At 42.6% G+C, this 26,996-nt stretch overlaps 1 protein-coding gene across 2 annotated transcripts; it reads right to left on the reverse strand.

The window, feature by feature from the left end:
- Positions 1 to 145: 145 nt before the first annotated feature.
- Positions 146 to 24,265, reverse strand: TBC1D7 (TBC1 domain family member 7). Of its 2 annotated transcripts, XM_047102667.1 has the most exons (8): positions 24,079 to 24,265; positions 22,085 to 22,204; positions 21,010 to 21,090; positions 17,459 to 17,646; positions 11,525 to 11,662; positions 3,252 to 3,397; positions 1,785 to 1,914; positions 146 to 736 (listed from the first exon to the last, which is right to left on the reverse strand). In XM_047102667.1, the coding sequence occupies exons 2-8, from the start codon at positions 22,194 to 22,196 to the stop codon at positions 650 to 652; spliced, it is 882 nt and encodes a 293-aa protein (XP_046958623.1). In that variant the 5' UTR covers positions 22,197 to 22,204; positions 24,079 to 24,265; the 3' UTR covers positions 146 to 649. The 2 variants fall into 2 exon arrangements, with proteins under 2 accessions (XP_046958623.1, XP_046958624.1); XM_047102668.1 differs by lacking the exon at positions 21,010 to 21,090.
- Positions 24,266 to 26,996: the final 2,731 nt, after the last annotated feature.

Genomic DNA, 26,996 nt, shown 5'->3' on the forward strand with positions numbered 1-26,996 from the left:
TAGGTGGCAGAGTGCTCCCTAAAGCCCACCCGACATTGAATGACCCATCAGGAAAAAGCAGGAGTCCAGCAGGACATCAGCAAGCACTCTCTCTCCTAGTAGGTAAATTTAGACATGTTTTGTTCAATAACTGTTTCATTCCAACTGAAACTGAGAAAAAAAAAAAAAGTAAGGCTTTTATTTAAACCGATTTGGCAAGACAAAGCCTCAGAAAGCAGCCGGCTTAGATTTCAACAAGTACTGCACGAACGAAAGCCGAATCTGAGCTGTCAACAAAAGGAAGTTGTTCTTTATTCCAGAAATAGACCTTAGAAAGTAACAAGCGTGGTGCTAATGAGACAGAAGCAGGGCGGGCTTGCTTATACACTGCCTACCGTGGCACCCGCTCACCCTGACTGCTTTGCAAACAGAGAGGCATTTTCGAATAACCCTTTTAAAATGTTATTCAGAGTTGAACTTTGTACCTCTGTGCACCCAAAAGATGCTGCTCCACAACACAACGTCACCAGGTGTCGTAAATCATTTTACTGGAAAAAATGATGCTTTGAGTGCCAAAGCAGAACCCTATTTTCAATGAGTTTAGTAGACCGTGTCCTGAGAGCACACTGCTCAGGGGGGACCTGGCAGGCCGTGCACATATCGGGAGTGGTCAGGCTGAGTGCACCGGGGTCCCACAGTGCTTGTGCCATAAGTCGATGGCCTTGCTCACGATTGCGTCCGAGCTGTCCTGGGGAATCTGTGGACAAGCAAACCAGTCTCTGTGAAATTTCAGGGTTTATAACTTCATCATGTCCCTTATTCACTATGGCAGAGCACTTAATTCCCACCGGAGTTTCCACTACTTGCCAGAGAGTATCGTATAAAAGGCTGCTGCCAGGATCTTTGTTTCACGGGCCACCTGAGGACACACTAAGGAGCTCTGGACAGACCGCCTGGGTTTAAAACCTGCCTTGCCCACCGTGTGCCCCTGGGCAGGTTACCGAAGCTGCCCGAGTTCACATCCCATCTCCACAATGGGGCAAACGACAGCCTCACTTCCTAGGGCTGTTTAGGATTACATGGGAGAATCCATGAGAAATACTTAGTATGGGCCCTGGCACTGTTAGCCACCAATACAATGCTGATGATTCATTTACTCATCACACGTTCACTTAGTACTTACTATTTACTAGGCCACTATTCAAATATCAATAGTGACCAATTTAAAAAAAAAGAATAGACCTGGGGTCCAGTGAAATTCATCCAGATTCATTCATCCATGAATCTCTTCTACCTCTCGCCTAGTTAAGTTTATTTATTCTAAGATACACAGAGATTCATTTAGACCTTTTCCAACATGCACTAAGTATATACTTAAGCACATTAACAAACCCAACTGGGATTCAACCAGAGACAGTAACAGTAATGAAAAGGTTTACAAGCCCCCCCCCAGCCCCGCCCAAAAACCATCAAGCTTCCTTTCCATTAAAAAGGATTATTCAGCCTCACATGACAGACCTCACCTCTTCCTTTTCTCAACAAGCCTTCTGAGAGTCACATCAGGGGAGGAGACCCTAGTCTTCAGTGCACACAACAACGGTCTCACTGCTCAGACCATCATCCCCCAAAGAGAGAATGCAAACTGTAATCCACAGACCAACTTTAAGCTAAACTTTTCCAAGGGGAAAAAGTATTTCTTATAATGTAAAAATATCAGAGAAAGAATGTGATGCAATAAAAAAGTCTGGCTTCCCAAACGACTTCCTTTCTAGATTCAAAATCAAATTTGAAAAAAGCATACTTACATTTTCCAGAAACTTTGTTATCTTCTCTGCACTGTTCAGAGCCATTACTTTTATTTTAAAGGTTAATAAAATTTCCACAGCTACAAAAACTAAGATCTTACAGGATCCACTTACAACTTTATCCCAAACCCTATAAAAACAAAAAGATACAATAAAATCATTTGAGTGTGAAATTTATGTTTAGCTAAACATCTCAAATTACAATATTAAACCAAATTACTTCTTTTAAGTATAAACTTCAGAGAAAAGCTATAATGAAATAATCATCAAAAAAACAACAAAATAAATCAGCCATTGGAAACTTATTTCAGACACAATTAGCACTGGAAGGGAAGAAGGAATAATCACTAAAAGGTACTTGCTCTGCAAGGGATCTACGAAACACCCATTCCCTAATGTTTTAAAACTGACATTTTAGGGAAAGGAAGTCTTTTTTTTTTTTTAATGTTTATTATTTAATTTTTTGAGAGAGAGACAGAGACAGAGTGTGAGCTGGGGTGGGGCAGAGAGAGGAGGAGACAGAATCCAAAGCAGGTTCCAGGCTCTGAGCTGTCAGCACAGAGCCCGACATGGGACTCAAACTCATGAACCGTGAGATCATGACCTGACCCGAAGTCGGACACTTAACCGACTGAACCGCCCAGGTGCCCCTAGGGAAGGAAAGTCTTAAACCAAAGTTTGGATTTCACTAATATTGTGTAATGCTAATATAATCATTAAATACTAAGGAAAACAAAAGCATCATTTGAAATAAGATTGGTGCAACGGTTCCAGTGGTTCAAATTCCTAAAACTTCTCTAAGAGCTTAAGGAGCTAGTTACTGATCTCAACCACTCTAAACACAATTATTCTGGTAATTCTTCAAGCTGGTGTTACACTCTTTGTGCTTAGTCACGTACTGTCTTGTGATGTCCTCTGTATGTCACCTCCCCTCCCAACCACCTCACACGGTCTTTGAGCGGGAAGGCCCGGGGCTCTGAACTACTGGCAGCACGTATCTGACCTGAATGAGAACGGAGTTTGAGTCTTAGCTCTCTGCCTGCCTTCACCTACTTTAAAGATGCCAGATGGAACTAAGAAATAGGAAGGTTTGCTTGGGATTAGGATCCCCCACATTTCTGGCAAAGGAAAGCCTATATCCATATATACTCCTAGAGACGGTTTCAGATGTGAATAACCTACAGCATCTAGCATATTGAGGGCCTTCAAGTTTTCTAATGTTACATTCTAATATTTCCAGCATTAACATCAATTTGTATTCATATTAGATTAATATTACTAACGTTCTAGTATTTCTAACTGTATAAATAATAAGTAGAATCAAGTGTTGCTCTGTTGTCTGCCAGAGAAGTTCGCTTCAAACTATGGTATTGTTCTAAAGCAAATTCATACTTTGAAGGCTGATCATGTGAAAAACCAGGACCCTTCTCTGACTCCAGGCCTTCAGAACATCCATGAAATACTTGCCTCTGTAAACTGGATTCGGGCAAGCACCCTGCGAAGCACCTCTTGAACCAGAGATCATAAGGAAGTTTGGACAGCGCAGAACACGTCTTCAGATGACTCAGCAGTCGGCTATCTTCCAGATTCAAGTATTGTTCAAAAGCCTTTGGCTAGTGATTAAAGAGGAAGAGAGATTACTCGTTTCCTGTGACATAACATTACCCAATCTTACAGCCTGTGGTGAATAAAATGTACATGCTGACTGCAAGTAAGTGCTAGAAAACAAAATTTCAGACTCATCCAAGTCATTAGTGACGCAGGTTTCCCAGGTCAGCACCATCAGAGCAATCAACAATCTGGGGCTCAGGGGTTTTCCGGGTTGTTACCCTAATGCTAAGGGCACTAATAAGGTTCAACTGAAGGTCAAAGTCCAAAGCAAAACTCAATTGTTCTGGGGAACTGAGAACGGCCCATGACACTCCTGGCTGCTCTAGAGTAGATGATATACTCAGGAAAAAGGGGGAAGGGGAAAGGGTAAGATCAGAGAAACAGAGTGGGACCAAAGCGGGGAGACGGGGTTTGGAAAAACTAGACCAAAAGAGCTGGACGTGAAACGGGCCCACCCGTCCCTGGCCACACCGATGCCGACCCATGCTGAGCACTGCTGTGCACCATGCCAAAGACACTCCTACAAGAGACGTCCACAGGAGGAACTCTGAACCCCACGTGCAGGAGAACTCTCAGGAGGCAGAGAAATAACGGGAAGGGAACGAAGAGCCTGGATTCCATCTGGTAGCCTCTCCCACAGAAGGTCAAGCAGCAGCCAATTCTAGGAGCTGGGAGAGCTAACAAAGCTGGCTCCCAGACCAGCCAAATCCACCTTGCACAAGCCGCTGCATTTAGAGTCCGCTGGCCAAGAATGGAGCCTGGGGGTCAAACTCTGCAAACTCTGAAGTCTGTATTCCCTATCCAAAAAAAAAAAAAAAAAAAAAACCAACCACATCCCATATCACCTAAGCAAATACAAATGTTTATTTTCCTAAATATCTGCATCTCAGCCAAAGAAGTAATTCATATCCCTTAGCATGTTCACTACAGCAAACACTATGCTACATACAGGGAACAGAGTGAAAGAAAATATGAAGCCCCTGCCTCCAAGGAGCTTGCAGTCTGCTTGAGACAAACATGTAATAAAGCTATCATGGGGTAAGCACAGGATGCTGGACACGTCGAGGTGGGAATCCTAACCCAGCTTTTAGAAGCCATCAACAGTCTCCCAGAAAGGTGACATGTGAGTTGGCTTATAAAGAATGACAGGAGCGAACCAGGCAAAGAGAGACCCACATATTAATATGGGGCCCAGTTTTCTCCTCTCTCAGGGGATCTCGAATTTTTTCTGTTTAACCAACTTTCCTACACGACCTAATAATTCCTGGAGCTTCTCAAGAACACTACACACAACTCCCCCAAAACCAGAAGCTTTTCTCCAAAGTACAAGTCAAAGAACTCTTGTCCTCGCCTTTCACCTCTAAAATCCTATTCTAGAATTTTCGTTGGTTCTGCCAATGGAATATTTTTTCACAAACATGGATGAAAACACATATATCACGCATTTATATGTTACGTTCCATAGCAAACAAACTCTCATCTAAAAGTCAGTACAAATAATAGATAGGGAGGAGTGAAAATTTTAAACCATTACCTTTTTCCCTCACCACAGTGTCAGCTCACTAAGGGCAGAGACTGTGTATCTATTTTGTTCACTGCTAGTTCTCTGGTACCTAGAACATTACTCAGCATTGTAAGCACTCAACACAGAATTGTGAGTAAATGAATATCATGAATTAAATGAAATGCTGAAATACATTAATCAACATCTTTTTTTGAGAGAGAGAGAGAATATGAATGAATGAATGGGGAGGGGCAGAGAGAGAGGGAGACACAGAATCCAAAGCAGATTCCAGGCTCTGAGCTGTCAGCACAGAGCCCGATGCGGGGCTCGAACCCATGAACCACAAGATCATGATGTGAGCCAAAGCCGGACACTTAACCCACTGAGCCACCCAGGCGTCCCTGTCAACATGTTGATAATCACTCAATGTACATCTTTTTGCCAGTCTTATTAAGTTTTTCTAAACATTTTTTCTTGATTTATAATATGTTCATTATAAGAAATCTCGAAAATACGGTAAAGAATAACGAAGGATATAAAGATCACTTATACTCACTACTGATAATGTACAGACCGTATAGCATCCAACCGTTTTCCTGTCCCTCCCAGCTTGTGCGCACACGCACCTGCACACTCTCTGGCTTAACAAGCACAGCAATGACAATGAAAGGAAACTCACTTACTTTAATGACTACACACAATTAAGTCTGAGATGGCTTACAGACAGTCTGCTCTGAAAAGAGATTAATGAGGGAGGCCATCCACATCACAGGATGGTTTCTCTTCTCCCTGCTGGAGAGACCTTGTCAAAGAGCAGAAATTCCTAAAGCTTGTAGAGAGAGGAGTGGCTGTGATGTAAGCCTATGAATCAGAATACCGCAACATAATCAATGTGTCATCACCAGATCGAGTCTTGTCTTCTGATGCCAAAAACCCATCACTGCCCATTGCATATGCATTTCGCTAGGATTACAAACCAAGCTGTGCTTTGTGATAACCACTTTAGTTGGTAACAAAAACCTGATGATGATAGGAAAGATCATAAAAACTCTCCTTTAACAAAATCCAGGAAGAAGAGGTCGACTAACCACAGTAATGCAAATTTTAAGGTAGACCAAACACAGTTTAAATAAAGAGAAAAGTTCAAGTAAATGAGTAAATCAAACAGCAACGCAAAGGAAATTTAACTTTTCTTACACATTCTGAAGAACTTTAAAAAAAAAGCTTCATAACAATTTAAGACTATGTGCTGGGTACTATAAACATACATATTAAAATAAACCTCTCTTTTGAAAATGAAGAAATCAACTTAGGGGGCATTAAGTATCTTGCTGATTTAAAATTCATTTCTAAAAAACAAAAAGAGTTCAAGCATAGCCAGAGCACTTTTGAAACAGAACAACAATATGAGGGAGTTTACCCTACCAGGTACCAAAACATACTAGGAAGCTATATTAAATGACTCATATGGTATGAGCCCAGGAGTAGACATATAGCTTGAGGGGGGAAAAAAAAGTCTAGAAAGAGATATAAGTATATATGAAAATCCAGTATATAATAAAGGTGGCATTTCAGATCTGTGAAAAACAAGAATGAACCGACACCGTAAATGGTAGGCAGTTCTGTTTCCTAATTGTTTAACTTTGGGCAAGGTACTTAACTGCTCTGTGCTTCAGTTTCCTCACCTATAAAAACAAAGATGTGTGTTAAAATGAAGTTTTCATTAATAAAGCAAACTTCCTGGCATGAAGCACATTCTTAATAACTGTCAAACAGAAAGAGGAAGTGGAAAAAGGTTTACTGCAGTTAACAACCAAGAAACAGAGTCAAATCTGAGTCTGATGCCAGGCACAAAGATAAATCCCTTCACAAATTAAAGGACTAAATTTTAAAAGGTTTAACAGACACATAGACCAAAGGAGTAGAATAGAGAACCCAGAATTGGACCCACAAATGTATGGCCAACTAATCTTTGACAAAGCAAGAAAGAGTATCCAATGGAAAAAAAGACAGTCTCTTTAGCAAATGGTGCTGGGGGAACTGGACAGCAACATGCAGAAGAATGAACCTGAACCACTTTCTTACACCATACACAAAAATAAACTCAAAATGGATTAAAGACCCGAATGTAAGACAGGAAACCATCAAAACCCTAGAGGAGAAAACAGGCAACAACCTCTTTGACCTCGGCCACAGCAATTTCTTACTCGACACACCTCCAAAGACAAGGGAATTAAGAGCAAAAATGAACTACTGGGACCTTATCAAGATAAAAAGCTTCTGCACAGCAAAGGAAACAACAAAACTAAAAGGCAACTGACAGAATGGGAGAAGATATTTGCAAATGACATATGGGATAAAGGGTTAGTATCCAAAATCTATACGGAACTTATCAAACTCCACACCCAAAAAACAAATAATCCAGTGAAGAAATGGGCAGAAGACATGAACAGACACTTCTCCAAAGAAGACATCCAGATGCCCAACAGACACATGAAAAGATGCTCATCACTCATCATCAGGGAAATACAAATCAAAACCACAATGAGATACCACCTCACACCAGTCAGAATGGCTAACATTAACAACTCAGGCAACAACAGTGTGGCGAGGATGTGAAGAAAGAGGAACCCTTTTGCACTGCTGGTGGGAATGCAAACTGGTGCAGTCACTCTGGAAAACAGTGTGGAGGTTCCTCAAAAAATTAAAAATAGATCTGCCCCTATGACCCAGTAATATCACTACTAGGAATTTACCCAAAGGATACAGGAGTGCTGATGCATAAGGGCATTTGTACCCCAATGTTTATAGCAACACTTTCAACAATAACCAAACTATGGAAAGAGCCTAAATGACCATCAACTGATGAATGGATAAAGAAGATGTGGTTTATATACACAATGGAATACTACTTGGCAATGAGAAAGAATGAAATCCTGCCATTTGCAACAAGGTGGATGGAACTGGAGGGTATTATGCGGAGTGAAATAAGTCAGGCAGAGAAGGACAGATGCGGTATGTTTTCACTCATATGTGGTCCTGAGAAACAGAAGACCATGGGGGAAGGGGTAAAAAAAAAAATAGTTACAGAGAGGGAGGGAGAGAAACCATAGGAGACTCTTAAGTACAGAGAAAAAACTGAGGATGGGGTGGGGGAGAGGGGAAAATGGGTGATGGGCACTGAGGAGGGCACTTGTTGGAATCACCACTGGGTGTTGTATGTAAGCAATGAACCATGGGAATCTACCCCCAAAACCAAGAGCACACTGTATATACACTGTATGTTAGCCAACTTGACAATAAACTATATTTAAAAAATAAAATAAAACAAAATATAAAATATAAATAAATAAATAAATAAATATTTTTAGGGGCGTCTGGGTGGCTCAGTCGGTTAAGCATCTGGTTAAGCATCTGATTCTTGATTTCGGCTCAGGTGATCTCCTGATTCATGGGATCGAGCCCCGCATCCAGCTCGGTGCTAACAGTGGGGAACTTGCTTGGGATTCTCTCTCCCTCTCTCTCTGCCCCTCCCCTGCTCATGCTCTCTCTCAAAATAAATACATAAATTTAAATAAATAAATATTTTTAAAAGTTAGAGCAAAGTTTTTTAAAAATCTGTTTTTTAGGAGTGCCTGGGTGGCATCCGACTCCTGATTTTGGCTCAGGTCATGATCCCAGGGTCATGGGATCGAGCCCTGCATCAGGCTTCATGCTGGGCATGGAATCTCCTTCAGATCCTCTCTCTCCCTCTGCCCCTCACTCCCACTGGCACATACCCTCTCTCTCTCTCTCTCTCTAAACAAAGCATGCTTTCTCCCTCTCTCTCTAAAAAAATAAATAAAAATTTCAAAATAAAACCTGTGTTTTAATCTTGGAATTAGAAAGGGCTTCCTAAATAAGAAAAAGCAAAAGAAAAATATCGACAGATCCAATTGTATCAACACTGAAAAATCTCTGTATGACAGAGAGAAAATATTGTCAACATATGTAACAAGGGATAAATATGCAGAGCATATCAATAACTCTTACAAATTAAAAAGAAAGATGCAAACAAAATAGAAAGGTGGACAAATACAAGTGGCCATTAAGCATATGCAAAGCTGCCCAGCCTCACTAGAAAATGAGGATATGTAAATTAAAATGGGAGACCATGTTCACTATCAGATTAACAAAAATTTGAGAAACTGATACCATCAAGTATTGGCAATGGAGTGGAAAACAGAAAATCTTCTAATCTGTTGTGGGAAGCAAAATTGATATGCCTTCTGGGTGAGCAACCTGGCAATTAAAAAATTTAAATACATCTTTCAACCGAGTAATCCCTTTATAGGTGCCTGACCTACAAAAACATATATGTTTAAAGGATCATATACAAGGGCATGCTGACTGTCAACACAGATCTGTTATATTAAAATATGGCAAATTCTTAACAGGCAATAATATCACATTTTTAAGAGGGAAAAAAAAAAGGTGGTTCTGGATGAGTGGCTCTCAACCCTAGCCATACTCGAGAATCACCTGCTTTTTAAAACATAGAATTCTGAGCCCCACCCACCCCCAGAGATTCGGACTTAATTGGTTTGGGTGGAGGAAAGGCACTGGTAAGTTTTTAAAAGCTCCCAGGTGGCGCTAATAGGAAGTCAAGGCTGAACACTACCGATCTGCACTGACGTGGAGAAGTATTCCAAAACATTAAGTCAAAAAAAAAAAAAAAATTGTTGCACCATATGAACGATGTTATAATATTTATGTATTTTTTAAAGTTATACATGTAATAAACACATGAATCATTACATGGCCATATGTGTATATATTGTGTACATATGTGTGTGCATGGATGCATTCCATCCATCCTAATGTACATAAGATAGTATAGGATATATACACTGAGCTAATGACAATATTTACTTCTTAGAAAGTAGGGGATAAGGAGGTATTGGTACAGATCTTTGGGAACACTGGATTTATCCAGATTGTTTAATACTTCAAGAATGTACTTATTACTTGTGTTATCAAAAATAAAGAATTCTGGGGGGCGCTTGGGTGGCTCAGTCAGTTAAGCATTCGACTTTGGGTCAGGTCATGATCTCATGGCTCGTGAGTTCAAGCCTCGCGTCCGGCTCTCTGCTGACATCTTGGAGCCTGGAGCCTGCTTCAGATTCTGTCTCCCTCTCTCTCTATCCCTCCCCCACTTGCACGCGCACTCTCTCTCTCTAAAATAAGTACACGTTAAAAAAAATAAAGAGTTTTTTAAACATAAACTAGCAAAATGCTACTGAATTTGCTCCAATACGAAATAAGAAAAGCTAATGAAATCATGGTATAATCTGGATCTTTTGATTTAATTGGGCAGCCAACATTATGCTTCCCTCACCATGTTTGAATTATTTTTATTGAAATCAACTGTCAATTAAATTTTAAAATTCTGAAAATCAAATTTTACTTAACTGAAATCTAGAAAATACTCTTGTAACAGTGCTCTACAAAGCTGAAGGGTCTTGCCAACTGCCCCGGTAACTATTGTAGTTAGCACAGTTATCCTCGGGGCTCAGTCGGCCTCCGTCAGCGCCCCCTCATCTGGCCCTGCAGCCACTATCACGGTCACTGATTTCAAAAGAACTTTCTAATGGAACAAGTCACTGATTTAAGAAAAAGACATTCATACAACACGCAGTGCTCATCCCAACAAGTGCCCTCTTCAACAGCCATCACCCACTTTCCCCTCCCCCACTCGCCATCAACCCTCAGTTTGTTCTCAGTATGGAAACCAATTTGACAAATTGTATTTAAAAAAAAGAAAAGAAAAGGAAAGAAAAAGACACTCATTTTTATAAATGAGAGAAATAAAGGAAAAAACTAGAAAAAGAGAATGGCAAAGAGCCACTGGCTTCACAGATCACAGTGTGATCCCAGCCTCTGCTGCAGACAGAGGTGGCCGGGTGCCATGGTCCTGCCACTAACAGAGGTGCAGAAGGAAAGTCTGTCCAAGGAAGACAGACTTGACTGGCTGTCCCTTCCACTCCTTCCCTTTGGTCTTTGCCCTTCCCTTTCTACCATCTTAGATCATAGATGTCATGGCTGTCACTCTAGCATCCATCTGTGAACAGAGGAGGAAGAAGGGTCACACCTAAGAATGCCAGACCAAAAGGACAGGAGCCTGGGTCCCCGCGGATATCATGGCACTATGGCACCCGCTCTGGACTGCCTTCCCTCTAGACTTCTGGTTACAGCAGAGAAAAAGATAAAGCTTCTGTTATTTAGGCTATCCGTTATATGCAGCCAAATGTAAACCTTAAGTAACAGAGAGGCAATCTTAGATAAATCCAGTATATTCTAGACCGGGATAAGGAATACAAAAGAGCAGAGGTTGCAAACTATGGCCTGCAGCAGGCCAGATGCACCGCGACCATTCTTTCATGCACTGTCAATGGCTGCTTCTGTGCAACAACAGCAGAGCTGAGTGTTTGCAACAGAGACCATCTGGAAATAGTTACTGTTGATCTTTTATGGAAAACAGTTTGTAGAGAGTCCGCTCATAATTGCAGCAGCACCAGGAAGTAAGGCTATGTCCCTAGTACCACTGTCCACCGCTACCCTCAAGAGAAAGAAAAGCATCCCTCACCAGCTGGGGTAAAGACTCCCGGTACTTGTTATTTAATTGGTTCACAAAGCATCGGATGATCCAGTAACAGTCGACGCTGTCCTCTACCATCTCTTCCACGGCTTTGGCAATGGCAAGAAATACTTCATCTTCTGGCTCCTGAAAGATTAGTAATAAATCTCTGGTTAAAGGGCGGAAGCCAGCAGAAGAGAGGAATACATATTTCTTTGATGAAAATGAAACCTTACCCCCTAACTTTTGAAGAGGCTGCATTAATAAATCAAAGTGGAACTGAAAAGCACATGGTCCATGACTAAACAGAAGACTAAGGCGGAGATAAGGCTGGGTAACCAGAGAAATTTATTTGGATCAGTGGTGCTCATGACTGCCCAAGTTTCAGATTAAGCACTCAGAGATCTTCCACTTTCTAACGTTTAAGGTCATCAAAGAAAACATAAATCATAAGCAAAGTGCTGGCTCTCTCCACCCAAAAATATTCTCAGGGCTAGAAAAGAATTTCTTCCAAAAGGATGTGATAAATATCATAAACAGTAACCGGAGACATCTGTTAATACAGTAATTTGCAAAAATCAGATGACTCCAAGAAGACTAATAAAGCATTTTCTTTATTGGAAAGCATTCATACATACCTTTAGAATTTTGTTCTGTCTTTAAGCAACTAATAAGTTAAAATGTCCCTAGAGTCAGAATTTTAGGAATGAGAAAAATGGCATTTCTCAAACATTGTGTCAATACTCAAAATATGAACATAAACCTTCAAATAAATTTAAACAAGGTAATCTTATAAAAACTAAAATCTACTAAAACCTATTTTGTTTTCAAACACCATATCGTACACAAAATTATGTTTTCATCTAGGATTTAACAGCCAAAGGATTTTAGTGTTAAAAACAAACTAAAAAGCATCTTTCTATTCCTCTTAAAAGCTCCAAGTTAAATCAAAATTCCCATTTTGTTTTTTTTATGAACTAAGCTCTATGCTTTATTTGGATTTTATTAGTCCCCCCCTCCCCCACCACCAATATCCTTTTTTCCATTCCAGGATTTTTTTTTTATTTGCATCCAAATTAGCATCTAGTGCAACAATGATTTCAGGAGTAGATTCCTTAATGCCCCTTACCCATTTAGCCCATCCCCCCTCCCACAACCCCTCCAGCAACCCTCTGTTTGTTCTCCACATTTACGAGTTTTGTCCCCCTCCCTGTTTTTATACTATTTTTGCTTCCCTTCCCTTGTGTTCATCTGTTCTGTGTCTTAAAGTCCTCACATGAGTGAAGTCATATATTTGTCTTTCTCTAATTTCGCTTAGCATAATACCTTCCAGTTCCATCCATGTAGTTGCAAATGGCAAGATTTCATTCTTTTTGCTCTCCAAGTAATACTCCATCATGTATGTATGCCACATCTTCTTTATCCATTCATCCGTCGATGGACATTCGGACTCTTTCCATACTTTGGCTATTGTTAATAGTGCTGCTATAAACATGGGGGTGCATGTGTCCCTTCGAAACAGCACACCTGTATCCCTTGGATAAATGCCTAGTAGTGCAATTGCTGGGTCGTAAGGTAGTTCTATTTTTAGTTTTTTGAGGAACCTCCATATTGTTTTCCAGAGTGGCTGCACCAGCTTGCATTCCCACCAACAATGCAAAAGAGATCCTCTTTCTCCGCACCCTCGCCAGCATCTGTTGTTGCTTGAGTTGTTAACGTTAGCCATTCTGACAGGTGTCAGGTGGTATCTCATTGTGGTTTTGATTTGTATTTCCCCGATGATGAGTGATGTGGAGCATTTTTTCATGTGTCAGTTGGCCATCTGGATGTCTTCTTTGGAGAGGTGTCTATTCATGTCTTCTGCTCATTTCTTCACTGGATTATGTGTTTTTTTGGGTGTTGAGTTTCATAAGTTCTGTATAGATTTTGGATACTAACCCTTTATCTGAGATGTTGTTTGCAAATATCTTCTCCCATTCTATCAGTTGCCTTTTAGTTTTGCTGATTGTTTCCTTCGCTGTGCAGAAGCTTTTTATTTGATGAGGTCCCAGTAGTTCATTTTTGCTTTTGTTTCCCTTGCCTCCGGAGACGTGTTGAGTAAGAAGTTGCTGCGGCCAAGATCAAGAGGTTTTTGCCTGTTTTCTCCTCGAGGATTTTGATGGCTTCCTGTCTTATGTTGAGTGAGGTCTTTCACCCATTTTGAGTTTATTTTTGTGTATGATGTAAGAAAGTCGTCCAGGTTCATTCTTCTGCATGTCTCTGTCCAGTTTTCCCAGCACCACTTGCTGAAGAGACTGTCTTTATTCCATTGGATATTCTTTCCTGCTTTGTCAAAGATTAGTTGGCCATACGTTTGTGGGCCCATTTCTGTGTTCTCTATTCTGTTCCATTGATCTGAGTGTCTGTTCTTGTGCCAGTACCATACTGTCTTGATGATTACAGCTTTGTAGTATAGCTTGAAGTCTGGGATTGTGATGCCTCCTGCTTTGGTTTTCTTTTTCAAGATTGTTTTGGCTATTCGTGGTCAAAATTCCTATTTTAATAAAAGCATTTCATTTTAGGTCTCCTTTCAACTCCTTAATATTCTAGAAAATGTCAAGAGTAAGAGAATCACAGAAAATAACATTTTCTTAACATTTAATTAACGTCAGAGGAAGAGAAAGAAGAAGGGAGACTGCCTTCCCAGACTCCCTTCCCAGACTCCCACCCAATACTGGACACTCTGCCGGGGGCTCCCGAATGTGGCAGCTCACGGGCTCCAGGACGGTCTGAGAGGCCAGGGAGGAGGACCAATGTCCTTGACCGTGTTCCCAGGCCTGTGTCGAGCACTGTCACGCACTCTGCTATACAGGAATACTAAAGAGGCTGCGTGGGGCTCAATGACTGGGGAGATGTGGGGGCAGAGCCAACACCAACACTTTGAGGTCACACTTGCCACAGGCCGCAGTAGAGGTGTCGGCTTGGAGCACGGACCAGCTGAGTAGGGATGAGACCCATCACTTAGGTTTCTTGAACTAATAGATAGTCTAACCTCATTTAATATATAATTTAAGAACTTGCAGAGAACTATCCACTTCGCTTTGTCAGAGGTAAGCAAAGTTTAAAGACGTTTGTTAAGAGTTCCAATTATTTTCAGTTCTCTCTTGATAAACTTAACAAAAGTGGACAACAACCTAAGCTCTATCCGTGGGAACCACATCATTAACTTCAAAAAGAATGAATAAGTCAAAACTCTCAAAGTGCTATACTGACTGGTAGGCTGTAAACTGCAATGAAAAAATAAGCTTTGGGGGGGGGCACCTGGGTGGCTCAGTCAGTTGAGTGTCTGACTTCAGCTCAGGTCATGATCTACGGTTGGTATGTTGGAGCCCTGTGTTGGGCTCTGTGCTGACAGCTCAGAGCCTGGAGCCTGCTTCAGATTCTGTGTCTCCCTCTCTCTGCTCCTCCTGTGCTCGTGCGTTCTCTCTCTCTCTCTCCCTCCATCCCTCTCTCTCCCTCTCTCTCTCTCAAGAATAAACATTAAAAAAAATACTTAAAAAAAATAATAAGCTTTGGGGCACCTGGGTGGCTTAAGTCGGTTGAGCATCTGACTCTGGATTTTGGCTCTGCTCATGATCTCATGGTTCATGAGTTCCAGCCCGTCATCGGGCTTGCACTGGTGGTGTGAGCCTGCTCAGGAGTCTCTCTCTCTGTGCCTCCCCTACGTGTGCACACGCGTAGGCATGCACCCTTTCCTCTCAAAAATAAATAAACTTAAAAAAAATGTTTTATTGAAGAGCACAGCTTGCAGGCAAATCCCGACTGTGAGCAGTGTTTTAGCCACATACACAAAAAGTTAAAACGCCGAAAATGAATTTCGAACTGCATTAAAATAGCCAAAGCCCAAGAGTTATCATCATTCCTTTGCCTGAACTTCTCCTCTTCCGCTTCTTTTCCCTTTACAAACAGCAAGCAGTCCAAGTAACTGGAGAAAAGGTTTGTCGAAGACGGAAGTTTAAAAAGCAGGTTGGGGCCTCCAGGCGAGGGCTGGTTCCGAGACGAACAAGCAGATCAGTAAGTGTACCAAGGGGGACCGGAGCCTTTCATAGTCGCAACTGTCAGACAAGGAACTTGCACACACAGGAGGGTGAAGGCTAGAGGCACTCGTGGTACTGGACTGGAACCAGAGGGATCAGTGTGAACGGGGGGCATCCAACACCCAGAGCCAGGCACACAAACACACCTAGGTGTGTGTGAATGGGTGTGGGTGATTCTATATAGCGAAGGTGCACATGTGTCCCAGCTCTGTCTACGGACAGGACCTAGAAGCCCCACACACCAGCCACAACACGAGAACATCCGCTGCCCTGTAAAACCACACTTGATTCAACACGGAAACAGCTGATTTGGGGCTTGGGTAGAGAAAATACAAGATGGGTTGGGAATACTTTTTGTGTCGGAAAGTACAGAAATGCTCAAAACGATGGGAACTTATCATAAAGAGAGAGGAGTCGATCTGAAGGGGCTCCCACTGGCCTAATCTGAGACAAGCTGAACATCAAATAAATAATAGGAGTAATGGATTACAGGCCATTGAATAAAAGAGGAAACCATAAATTCATTCTGGCATAAATAAATAAATGAGGGAGAAGGGAAAACCCTTCCTTATAAAAGAATGCCAACTAATAAATGCAGAAGAAAAAAGCAGTTAGAAAATCACCATCTGGCAACCAGCACAGTAAAAGTTACCTCAGGCAGGAATCATTAGTGGATGGACATTGACCTGGTCTCAAAGCATCTCCTCACAAATGACTTCTTAGTTACAAAAGGAAAAATAATAACCTTACTTTGAAGAAAAAGGGCCGACACCACTTTAACCAACTGGTCAAAGTTAGTGGCAACAGTAATTAAGTATCATTCTTCTGCAGTATTCCTGCCAAAAATTCATAATCGAATTTTAATCATGAGGAAGCAACAAATGAACCCAAACTAAGACACGCTCTACTGCCCAGTACTCTTCAAATGTGTCAAGGTCATCACAGACAGACCAAGGAACTTTTTCCAGATGAAAGGAGACGAAGATGTGGCAATAAATGCCACCTATGAGCCCACACTGGATTCTAGACCCAGAAAAGGAAAGCAGCAGGACATTCAGTAAAGTCTACAGATTCATGGTATTTTATCAACGATAATTTTATGGGTTTGATAATTATGTAAGATGAAACATTTGATGACACTAGGTAAAAGTACACGGGAACACTATACTATTTTTGCCAGTTTTTCTATTTCTAAGATGGTTTTTAAATGAAGAGTTAAAACACTTAAAATATTTTTTAAATCATCAACAGAGGTCAAAACTAGTGGGTGAAAGTTTGGTAAGAAAGTCTGGTAAGTTCTGAATAAAACTTTTTGTTGGTTGGTGATACAGGGCATTATTGGGACAACTAGTCAAATGTGAATGGAGTCTGGAGATCAGATCTTAATACTGTATCAATGTAAACTTCTTGTTTTCAATGATTATACTATGATTATCCTATACTGTGGTGACCGAGGGGAGTGTTATTTTCTTTAGGAAGTATATACTGAAGGAATTTCAAGTAATGGAATATCATGTCTGCATCTTATTTTCATATGGTTTAGAAGAAAATATGTATACATAACACAGGGAAAACAACAAAGCAAACATGGTACGATATTAATGATGGAGAAACTTGGGTAAGGAGTATATAGGAATTCTTAGTATTCTTGCAAGTTTGCAATTATTTCAAAATAAAATATATTTTAAAAAATTAGATTCAGTAGGAATGTGCGGGGCCACGAACGCCAGGGAAAGATGTATTGCTTTTATTGCCCAGAGAGAGGAGAGCCACTGAGAGTTTCTAAGGTAAAATATGATGTAGTCAAATGCTAGCAGGATGGGACAGTCTAGACTTGAACTAAGTGTTAAACAAAAGTACCACTAACCAGTGGAAAGGAAGGACTTCGAGGCAACTTTCCAGACTCCAGCTGGTACATGCGGAGATAGACTTCAACCTGAGGCGTGGCCTCAGTGACACAGCGAACGACTTTCAGGGCGTGAAGGACGTCACAGTACTGCTCCTTGCGGTACAACATCACCTGGGCATGGGACTCATGGTGTGGAGGCAGGATCCCTATATGGAGACAGAGGGGGGGAAAGAAAGTACAAAAACACTGAGATGCAAATCCAAATCGCCCCTTCACTGGAGAGAATCAAGTGAGAAGCTGCCTATTACAATCAGACTAGAATCACACAGATATTTAGTTACCACACAGATTCTGTTTTAGAAATTCTCTCTTTAAAACAATCTTAAATTTTAAGTACTATCATTATTTCAACGGTACCTGCATCATTGATATTTAAGAGAAATGAAATGGCATCATAAAGCCCTTGAGTAAGTGTGCCACTTAAACTCAAGATAACCACATCAATCATCAAGATGATTTAATTAAATGTATGGTTGTCAGCCCGGGGCCACCCTCGGCTCCTACAGACCGGTCTCCAGTTTTTGCATGTTGCTCCTGCTATGCACTGAACTGCTTCCCCCAAAATGCAGCTGTTAAAGCTCCAACCCCAGTGTGGCTAAATGTGGAGACAGCGCCTAGAAGGAGATTAAGGTTAAATGAGGCTGTAAGGGTGGCCTGCAATCCAACAGAGCTCGGGCCCTTACAAGAGAAGGAAGAGATACATTTGCTGTCTCTCTCTCTGCCATGTGGGGACAGATTGGGATGGAGGCCATCTACAAGCCAAGTGAGGCCTCACCAAGAACCAAACCAGCCAGCACCTTGGTCTTGGATTTCTCAGTCTCCAGAACTGAGAGAACATAAACTGTTGTTTAAGCAGCCCAGTCTGTGGTATTTAGTTATGGCTGCCCTAGCTAACCATACAGGCCCCTCATCTCAGGACCAGCACCAACGTATCAAATCCTTCTCTTCCCCGATGATCAAAACTTGCTCACAAAGTAGCCTAGCTTCGGGACCACAGAAATCTCTGATTTTCACTGATGAGACCACCTTATATCATATTCTGATGCCATTTCATGCTGACTCATTTAAACATGCCTACCTATGAGGTTTGGGGGCAAAAACCATCTTTTTTACAAACAAATGGCATGGAAAAAGCATAGTGGGAGGAGCACCAGACAGGCTTTTAGCAAACATAGTTTCTAGTCCCACGTGTGAGAACACCAGGACTCTCAAAGTGTCTCTCTGGGAACTTGTTTCCTCAGCTGTCAGAGGTGGGAAATGGGATGGGTAAGCATCTCACCGAGCGTCCTCTGCACAACACGAGCCCTAAAAGCCCGCATGAAAAGAAGGATGCCAGGGTCAAACAGGTTTGTAAAACGCTGACAATGAATTTTCAAGGCTCTAAATTCTGCTATAAAAAAAAAACCGTATTTATTCCGGCCTCATTAAATGTAACAAGACTGTACAGGAACATGGACTCTGGAGTCCAAGTTCCTGGGTTTGAACTCTAACTCTACAATTAAGTGGCTGGACGGCTGTCGGCCACTTACTCAATCTCCCCTTAGAGAAGGCTGAGCTTCTCCATCTGAAAAATGAGACTAATAATATCTGTGTCATACAGTTGCTGTAATGAATAAAAAATTATATAAAGTGCTTCGAAAGTACACAACACATACTAAACTAGCGTTAAGTGTTAGCGTACATCTGATAAGGATCACTCTTTTAGTAGAAAACACCACAGATACAGTATGCTAAAGAACAGTCTGGAAAACAAAAGGTGGGTGAGCGCAAGAGACTTTAGCTAACATGACGCAATGTTAACATCAGAACCTAACTCGCTTAAATGTTCTTTGTCCTGACAGAAAGCTTTACCTACCTTAGCTTTGGAGTTCCGTACCAGGCTTCCGCAAAAGCCAAGGGAATACACTAACATGTCCTCCAAATCTGGGCTAATAAAGATTAAACAGCTGTAATTACACCCTCCTCATACTACTTGAGGCAGCACTGTGCCTCCCATGTTCAACCTCAAAGAGCTAGTTCTAAAGTTCTGATAGTTACCTGAAATGGTATCAGCAGGCCTGACAAGGTCCCTGAGTAATCAACCCCTGTTTTAGGAAGAGTCAGCCTGTCTCCTTACACGGCATGACGGCTCCAAATCTCCAGTGTCTTTACCACAAAAATAACAACAAAGACTTACCTGGTAAAGACAAGTGGGGAAAACAGGGGTGACGAACAAGCCTGGACACTCTCGAGGTGTCACAAAGCACAACTGTACGTCTCCCACCCAATCCACTGGTGTTAGTAACTAATAAGACACATAGTATTTCCCAGCAGAAAGAGTGTCAGCGTCCCTGGAAGGCATTTATTTTGATGGCCACTGGAAACACCAAGATTTAAGAACAAAGGCTCAAGATGTAAGAAAAACTAAAATAGTTGATACCTGCTCTCTGGGCAGTAACGGCACTGTTACCCACCAGACATACGAGTGCTCAAAGACTGTCGGGATGCACAACAAAGCAAGGCATTCCACTTTCTAGAATGGACTGTGCTTGCTCGCTGCCTCCACATTACATAATCAGACTTAGGACAGCAGATGTCTCAAGTCCTGCAAATACAGTACATTTTGGAAAGAGAACGAGGCCGACAGTCTATCTTACCTTCAAACGGGCTCCACCAACCTAAGTTCGAATCCTAGCTCTGCCACTTACAGACTAGAAGGCCCCAGGCAAGGGATTTAGCCTTGCAGTCTTTCTTCCCCATCTGCAAAACTGGGATATTAATACCTACCTCACAGGAGAATTTGGCGATTACTCGAATTGTTTGTTTGTTTAAGGAAGAAAGAAAAGGAGGATGGCAACGGACACGTATTATAAGCATCAGCAGGCCCAGCAGAAATCGAGGAAAAAACACTTGGCTCAAAAGGCCAGTCACCTGTGGCCCCTAATACACTTTTTCTCCCACAGAAACTGAGCAGGCGCATTTCTCCTTCTCCTTCAGCCACTCGTCACTGGAATGTATCCATTTATGCTTCTAGGAAGTAAAAACTCCTCCATTTCTTTCTGACTCTGCTAGCACTCATCGGGAAGTTAGACCCCCTAGAGCTGGGAATCACAGAAATAACAAATTGAGAGCCACAACCTAGGAGTTAATTTAATTTAGCTCAGTAACCTCATTTTACAGGTGCAAGAGCTGAGGCCTAGCCGGGGTCTTCCTCAGGTTTACCCAATTGACAGTGAAGCCCAGGCCAGCTCTTTCTCCAGTCCAATGCTCTCCCCGCACCTTGTTTCAGGAACACACCTTACTTCCTCTTCTATTATTACTGACGCCCGTAGAGTAATATTTAACGTACTGCTACTGAAATCACCTTCTTAAAGGCTTTCACAGTGAGCAATAATTCAGTCTCCTGACATTAGGCCCAATATGCAGCAAAGGGCCTAGAAGAATCCTCTCTTTCCTGACTGATAAGAATGACAAATATCCCATCACTCAACATTTTTGAAGATAAATCTTCCAACTCTTGAGTCTCATACCTAGAAGCACCTTCCATACCAACGCACGGTACATGGACGGGAGAGGGAATCTCTGACTAAAAGTACAAAGTTTCTCGATATCTAGAGGAAGAAACAAAGAACAATTGGTTAGAAACTTTTTATGCTGACGACACGAAAGTGCATTTCGGTTTTTTGTTTGTTTGTTCGTTTAATTCAAGTACAGTAAGACATTTCTCCAGAGGATGTCTACTACAGTCAGTAAATCTAGAAAAGGCAACACTGGTCTGATTTCTAGCCCGGGTGTTTCACCAACTGGCTACTTGAAAACAATCAGTGCTTCACAGCCTAGGAGATGCATGTTGCATACATTACTACATTCCCTGTGTCACATTAGCAGTAGTTACTATTTACAGAATTTCATTTAATCCACACTGCAAGCTTGTTGGGTAGTTATTGTTTTAAAGCTGCAGAAACTGAAGCCCCAAGCAGTTAAGTGACTTTAGTTAGCAGAGCTAGTGAATGGCATGGTCAAGCCCTTAGATCCCCACATTCTCCAATAAACCACACTCAACTGTCCTGAACCTCAATTCCCTGTGCTCGTCAAATTCCAGCCATGCTTAAAACACAAAGATCAGGAGGGAAATGGTTTCGAAATTTTAGAAGCATTCTATGCATATAAAGTACTATTTTTACCTATGGTTCAGTTTATTTTAGTCAGCAGAACAGTCCTTATTATTACTACAAAGCAACTAAGATGTCAACACATAATGTAGTCTCACGGTATTTGCATCGGAGAAAAATCGTCTGGAGAGTTATGAATTTACCCAGAAGCTATGATAACAGCTCTGAAAACAGAGGAAATATATGGGTCTAATATGAGAAAAAATACCACCGCCTTCTTAACAGTCCTTTCAAAGACATCCGACTCAGCCTCAGCAAATACAAGCTTGAAAAATCCATAACCTCTCCCAAAATACACCATTTACCTGTCATCCTATCACTGAAAGATACAGCAGGTAACAAACACTTCTGAATGTCTTTTAAGATACCACTTCTTTCAGGACAGCTGGGACGACTAAAACCCAATAACCTCAATCTAACTTGTAAAACTCACCGAGCCGGTCATCTTTTAGGAGAATCTCCAATGATTTCTTTTCTTCAACTCCACGAAACCCCACTTTCTCATAATACACTGAACGGAAGTTTCTCTGAGAGTCCTCAGTCATGTTTCATTCTTGGAGAAAGAAAGAGTAGGGAGAGGGAAAGAGTGAGCTTAAAAACAGAGACTGGACAATTTGGGAACTTTTCCAATGATTTTCTCAAACTTCCCCACAAATTCAATATACTAAAATAAACTGGCTGCCTTTGCGTAGGACTCAACATTATCTATTTTTTTAATGTTTATTCATTTATTTTGAGAGAGAGAGAAAAGGAGGGGCAGAGAGAGAGACAGAGAGAGAGAGAGAGAGAGAGAGACAGAGACAGAGACAGAGACAGAGAGAGAAGAATCCCAAGCAGGCTCCACGCTGTCAGCACAGAGATGAACAGGGCTGGATCTCACAAACCATGAGATCATGACCTGATCTGAAATCAAGAGTCACTTAAATACTGAGCCACCCAGGCGCCCCTAAATGTCTCATTTTAAACAACTAACACCACCTCACCTATGTTCCTTGGCCAAAAACCAGGACATAAAACTAAAGTCCTCTGAGCTGCTAAAATAGATTTCACAAGGTGCATGCACTAAGGCTCCTACTTTACTTATGGGAGTTCCTGGCCATTATACACGTTCAAAGAAAAGAAGAAGAAAAAAAAAAAAAACACTAGTGAAATACGAGGACAAGACATCATACAAAAGGGGTTACCAAACAGTCTCCACTAGGAATTGTTTTTGTTTTTACAAATATTCTGCATTAAAAAAATGAAACTGTATTCTAAAATGCTGGCAGTGTGTCTTCAGGTAGGATTCCGGGTGATTTCCTTTCTTTTGCTTAGCCATATTTTCAAATGGGCATTCTGTGAAATAAAAAACTGAACTATAAAAAAAGTAAAAACAACAACAACAACAACAAAACAAGCTTCTCACTTAGTTTTCCTTTAAACACAATCCTACCAAATGCAGTTATCGAAATCAGAGCCCACAAGAGACGAACAGCACTGAACTGTAAACCAGAAGGGGGGCAGGAGTGAAGCCTATTAATAAACGATGCCACAGAACTGAAGACAGAATAACGACTTAAAATCTGGCATTGGGACTCAAAAAGTGCAGCGGTGTCAGGTTCTTTCACAATAACGTTCATAGGACTGACTGCAAGACATCGGGGGAAAGGTGAGATTAGGTTGGCATTTTAAGAATAAAATGGATGTAAGGCATTTTTCAGAAAGTATTGCACTGCCTGAAATCAAATACTTAAAATGTCAGTGCAAAAAGGAGTCTAATCCTCAGGTTTTAGAAATCCTGACAAGTCCCCAGCGAGGAAGGGAGGGTTGAGTTCCAGACAAGCCAAGGTCTTCCTTATCGAAAACTCTGCACTCCTTCGGTCTCAGGAAAGGTAAAGATTCGTTAAAAAGGAGAAATTCTAAAGGGTTCTGAGCTTTGGGGACCACACGTTTTAAACAAAAACAAAAACGAAACAAAAAACAAAAATTCCAGGGTGGCTCAGCGGGTAAGCATCAGACTTTGGCTCAGGTCGTGATCTCGCGGTTTGGGAGTTCGAGCCCCTCGTTGGGCTCTGTGCTGACAGCTCTGAGCCTGAAGCCTGCTTCTGATTCTGTGCCTTCCTATCTCTCTGCTCCTCCCGTGTTCATGCTCGCTCTCTCTCTCTCTCTCTCAAAAATAAATAAGCATTAAAAAATTTTTTTAAAAAAATTCCAAAGCACTAAAACGCCAAATGAGTTCGGGGATTTCTTTAAAAGCAGCAAACAGCTGCAGGGCGGTGCGGTGCCCGTTACCTACACACACGATTCTCAGATTGCACTACGATGGCTACAGGTCCTCCCGGAGGAAAATCCTGTAATTTACACGCCGGCCCCTGAGCGTCCACCTGAGGAAAAGTCAACACACCCTGCTCCACGACCCCAGGTCCCACTCTCCCTGTTATGCTTCACCTCTAGCAGTGGAAACCACACCCGGGTTCAGACTAAGTGGTCCGGGGGGAGGCGGCGGAAACCAGGCCCAGCGCGCTGACCGGCCGGCGGGCAGGGGAGGCGACGTGAAGGCCGCCGCGGGGACTGGCGCGCCCGAGGGCGGCCCCCGGGGCGGAGGGAGGCTACGGGCCACCTGCGCCCGGTTAGCCAGCGCCCCGTCGCCCCCGCCGTCGCCGGACGTGACGTCAGCACCCGGTCGGAGGGGCGGTGCCGAGAGTGCGCGTGCGTGTGGAGCATGCGCAGAAGTTCCAGTCGCGCCCTGAGACCCGGACGCTTTGGAGAGCAGAAAGCATCTGGCGTTGTGGGCTTAGACTCTCTCCGCGGCGCCTGCCAGTGGTAGGGGTCCTCTAATTCTCCACTCCTGGTCCGAAGAATCTGGCAAGCACCTTATTCCTTCCGTCCTGGCTAGTGTTTGGGATGCTCTCTCCTCTCCGGTCCTTAAGGTCCCCGCCTGCATGGGAGGGCGGGGAAAGCTCCTCGGAGCCTGGGAAGATGCTCCTCGGCCCCGTCTGCGGTGGAAGACTCCTGCTTTCTTTATTTCCTTTTTCTCCGTCCACTATGTGGAAACAAGTAAAGACCAACCACACGAGAAACGCAAAGGCAATTTATTCAGAGCTTGCAATGCAAGAGAGGCACCATCACTTGAGTTTTGGCAGAAAATCAAAGGCAGGCAGAGGAGTGGGAACGGTTGGTGGAGGAAAAAAGGGAATGAATGCGTCAGGCGTACCCTCGTTGGAGGCTGCAGGGGAAGCGGTAGGGAGACTAGTTAGAAGTGGGACGTGCTGTGTGATCCCTGGCCATCGCCAGTTAGCCATGTATGGCTCTCGTTGGACCCAGGTCGGGAGAAAAATTAGGGAAGCTGTGAGTTGTTAATCACGTCCTGGCCATTTGGGGGCAATTGTTATAGTCTTTATTGTTTACCTTCCTGGGTGGTTATTGAAGCCCACAGCCGGGCTTCCTGCAAGTCTGACTTCTAGCAGGCAGGCTTCCTAGGCAGATGACTACAGATCAGGGGTTGGTTTTCTAGCTAGGCTGCTGCAAGCTGTGGGTCAGAGTCCTATTTTTATATGTGTCTATTCAGGCTCTCACGTTAAACACTATAAAATGAAGTTCTATGGAAAGTGAGGTTTAAAACCAAGGTATACTAAATACAAGCCCCAATTTATTACATTCAGCAGACATAAAACTACTCTAAGATGGCTCCGGAAGTTTATAAACATTTTCAGTTTCCCTCCTTACCTTGTCACACACCAGCATTGGTCCTGGGGACATCCCTCTGAGCACACTGTCTGGATGGGTTTTTAAATCACCACAGCTTGAGAGGTACCCCTTAGAGAAAAGTCCGTTTTAAGGGGGGTGTTGCCCCCTTAAAAGCCCAAATCTGTACAGAACAAACCCCACGGAGGCCAAGCTCTACAGGGGAACTTTGAAATCCGTGGTCTGGAAGTCAGTCCAGTTATGGTGTCCATAAGTTTGTGGTGTAACGGCTAAATAGAACTTTTAAAAGAAGCATGTGGTGGTGGAACTAAGCCCTTATGGTCCTCCCAACCCCCCTACCATCACCGTCTTTGGTTCCTGAGTATTGGGGTACTAAGCCTTGCTTGGGCAGTGTTTCTTCAAATTGGGAGGAATTCTTTAAGTTACAGCTTTCAAGAATTCCACTTGCTTTATTTACTTCATCTGAAACTTGGGCCAGTCACTAATTTTACAATTTCCTTTTTTTTATTTTAATTTTTTGAATGTTATTTATTTATATTTGAGAGAAAGAGAGAGAGTGACAGAGTGCGAGCAGGGAAGGGCAGAGAGAGCGAGGGAGACACACAGAATCCGAAGCAGGCTCCAGGCTCTGAGCTGTCAGCACAGAGCCGGACACGGGGCTCGAACTCACGAACCGCGAGACCATGACCTGAGCCGAAGTCAGACGCTTAACCGACTGAGCCACCCAGGCGACCCCCACTTTTTAAAAAAATTTTAAAATAGAGCTAATCATGGTGACAATATCATAGAGGTATTGGAAGGATTAAATGAGAAAGTGCTTGGCTCAGTGCCTGGCACTTGGCACAGTGAGGGTATATGCACATCAGCTGCCAATAGCTAAAGGGTGACAATATGGTTGTCTTTAACTGCCATTCACTGTGCTTTTTGATGAGCTGATAAACAGAATGTTTGGAAGCTTCTATAGGAAATAAGTCTCTTAGAGACTGTTATTAACTTTGCAGCCAGAGTGACCTTTTTTTCTTGTGAGCAGGGGAGAGGAGCAAAGGGAGAGCAAGCGAGCAAGAGAGTGAGAGAGAGAGAATCTTAAACAGGCTCCACACTCAGCATGGAGCCCAACACAGGGCTTGATCCCACAACCCAAAATCCAGAGTCAGATGCTCAGCTGAGCCACCCAGGTGCCCCAGAGTGACCCGTTAAAAATGTCCTTTCTCAGGGCACCTGGGTGGCTCAGTCGGTTAGGCGTCCAACTCTTGATTTGTATTCAAGTCATGATCTTGCAGTTCGTGGGTTCCAGCTCTGAGTCTGCTTGGGATCCTCTCTTGCCCTCTCTCCCCTTTCCCTGTCAGCACATGAGCTCCTCTCCCCCTCTCTCTCAAAATAAATAAACATTTTTTTTAATGGCCTTTCTCTGCTTAAAATCCTCTGTGCCTCTTTACCTCAACCTCATCTATCAGGGTCCCTCTTGCCTTAGGGCTTTCTCACGTTTGTTCTCCCTTCCTGAAATGCTCTTTTCCCACATAGCCTGTTCCCTGACCTCGATTTTGGTCAAATGCTTCCTCCGAAAGGCCTGTTGTAACCACCCTACCCAAAATGGCAAACTCATTGCCCAAATCCCAGTTTCCTCCCACACTCTACTTTTCCTTTCTTCCGCATCACTTACC

The sequence above is a fragment of the Lynx rufus genome, unplaced genomic scaffold, assembly GCF_022079265.1.
Source record: "Lynx rufus isolate CCGP_SWC_20201006 ecotype Redwood Valley unplaced genomic scaffold, mLynRuf1.p SCAF_6, whole genome shotgun sequence".
NCBI classification, from domain to species: domain Eukaryota; kingdom Metazoa; phylum Chordata; class Mammalia; order Carnivora; family Felidae; genus Lynx; species Lynx rufus.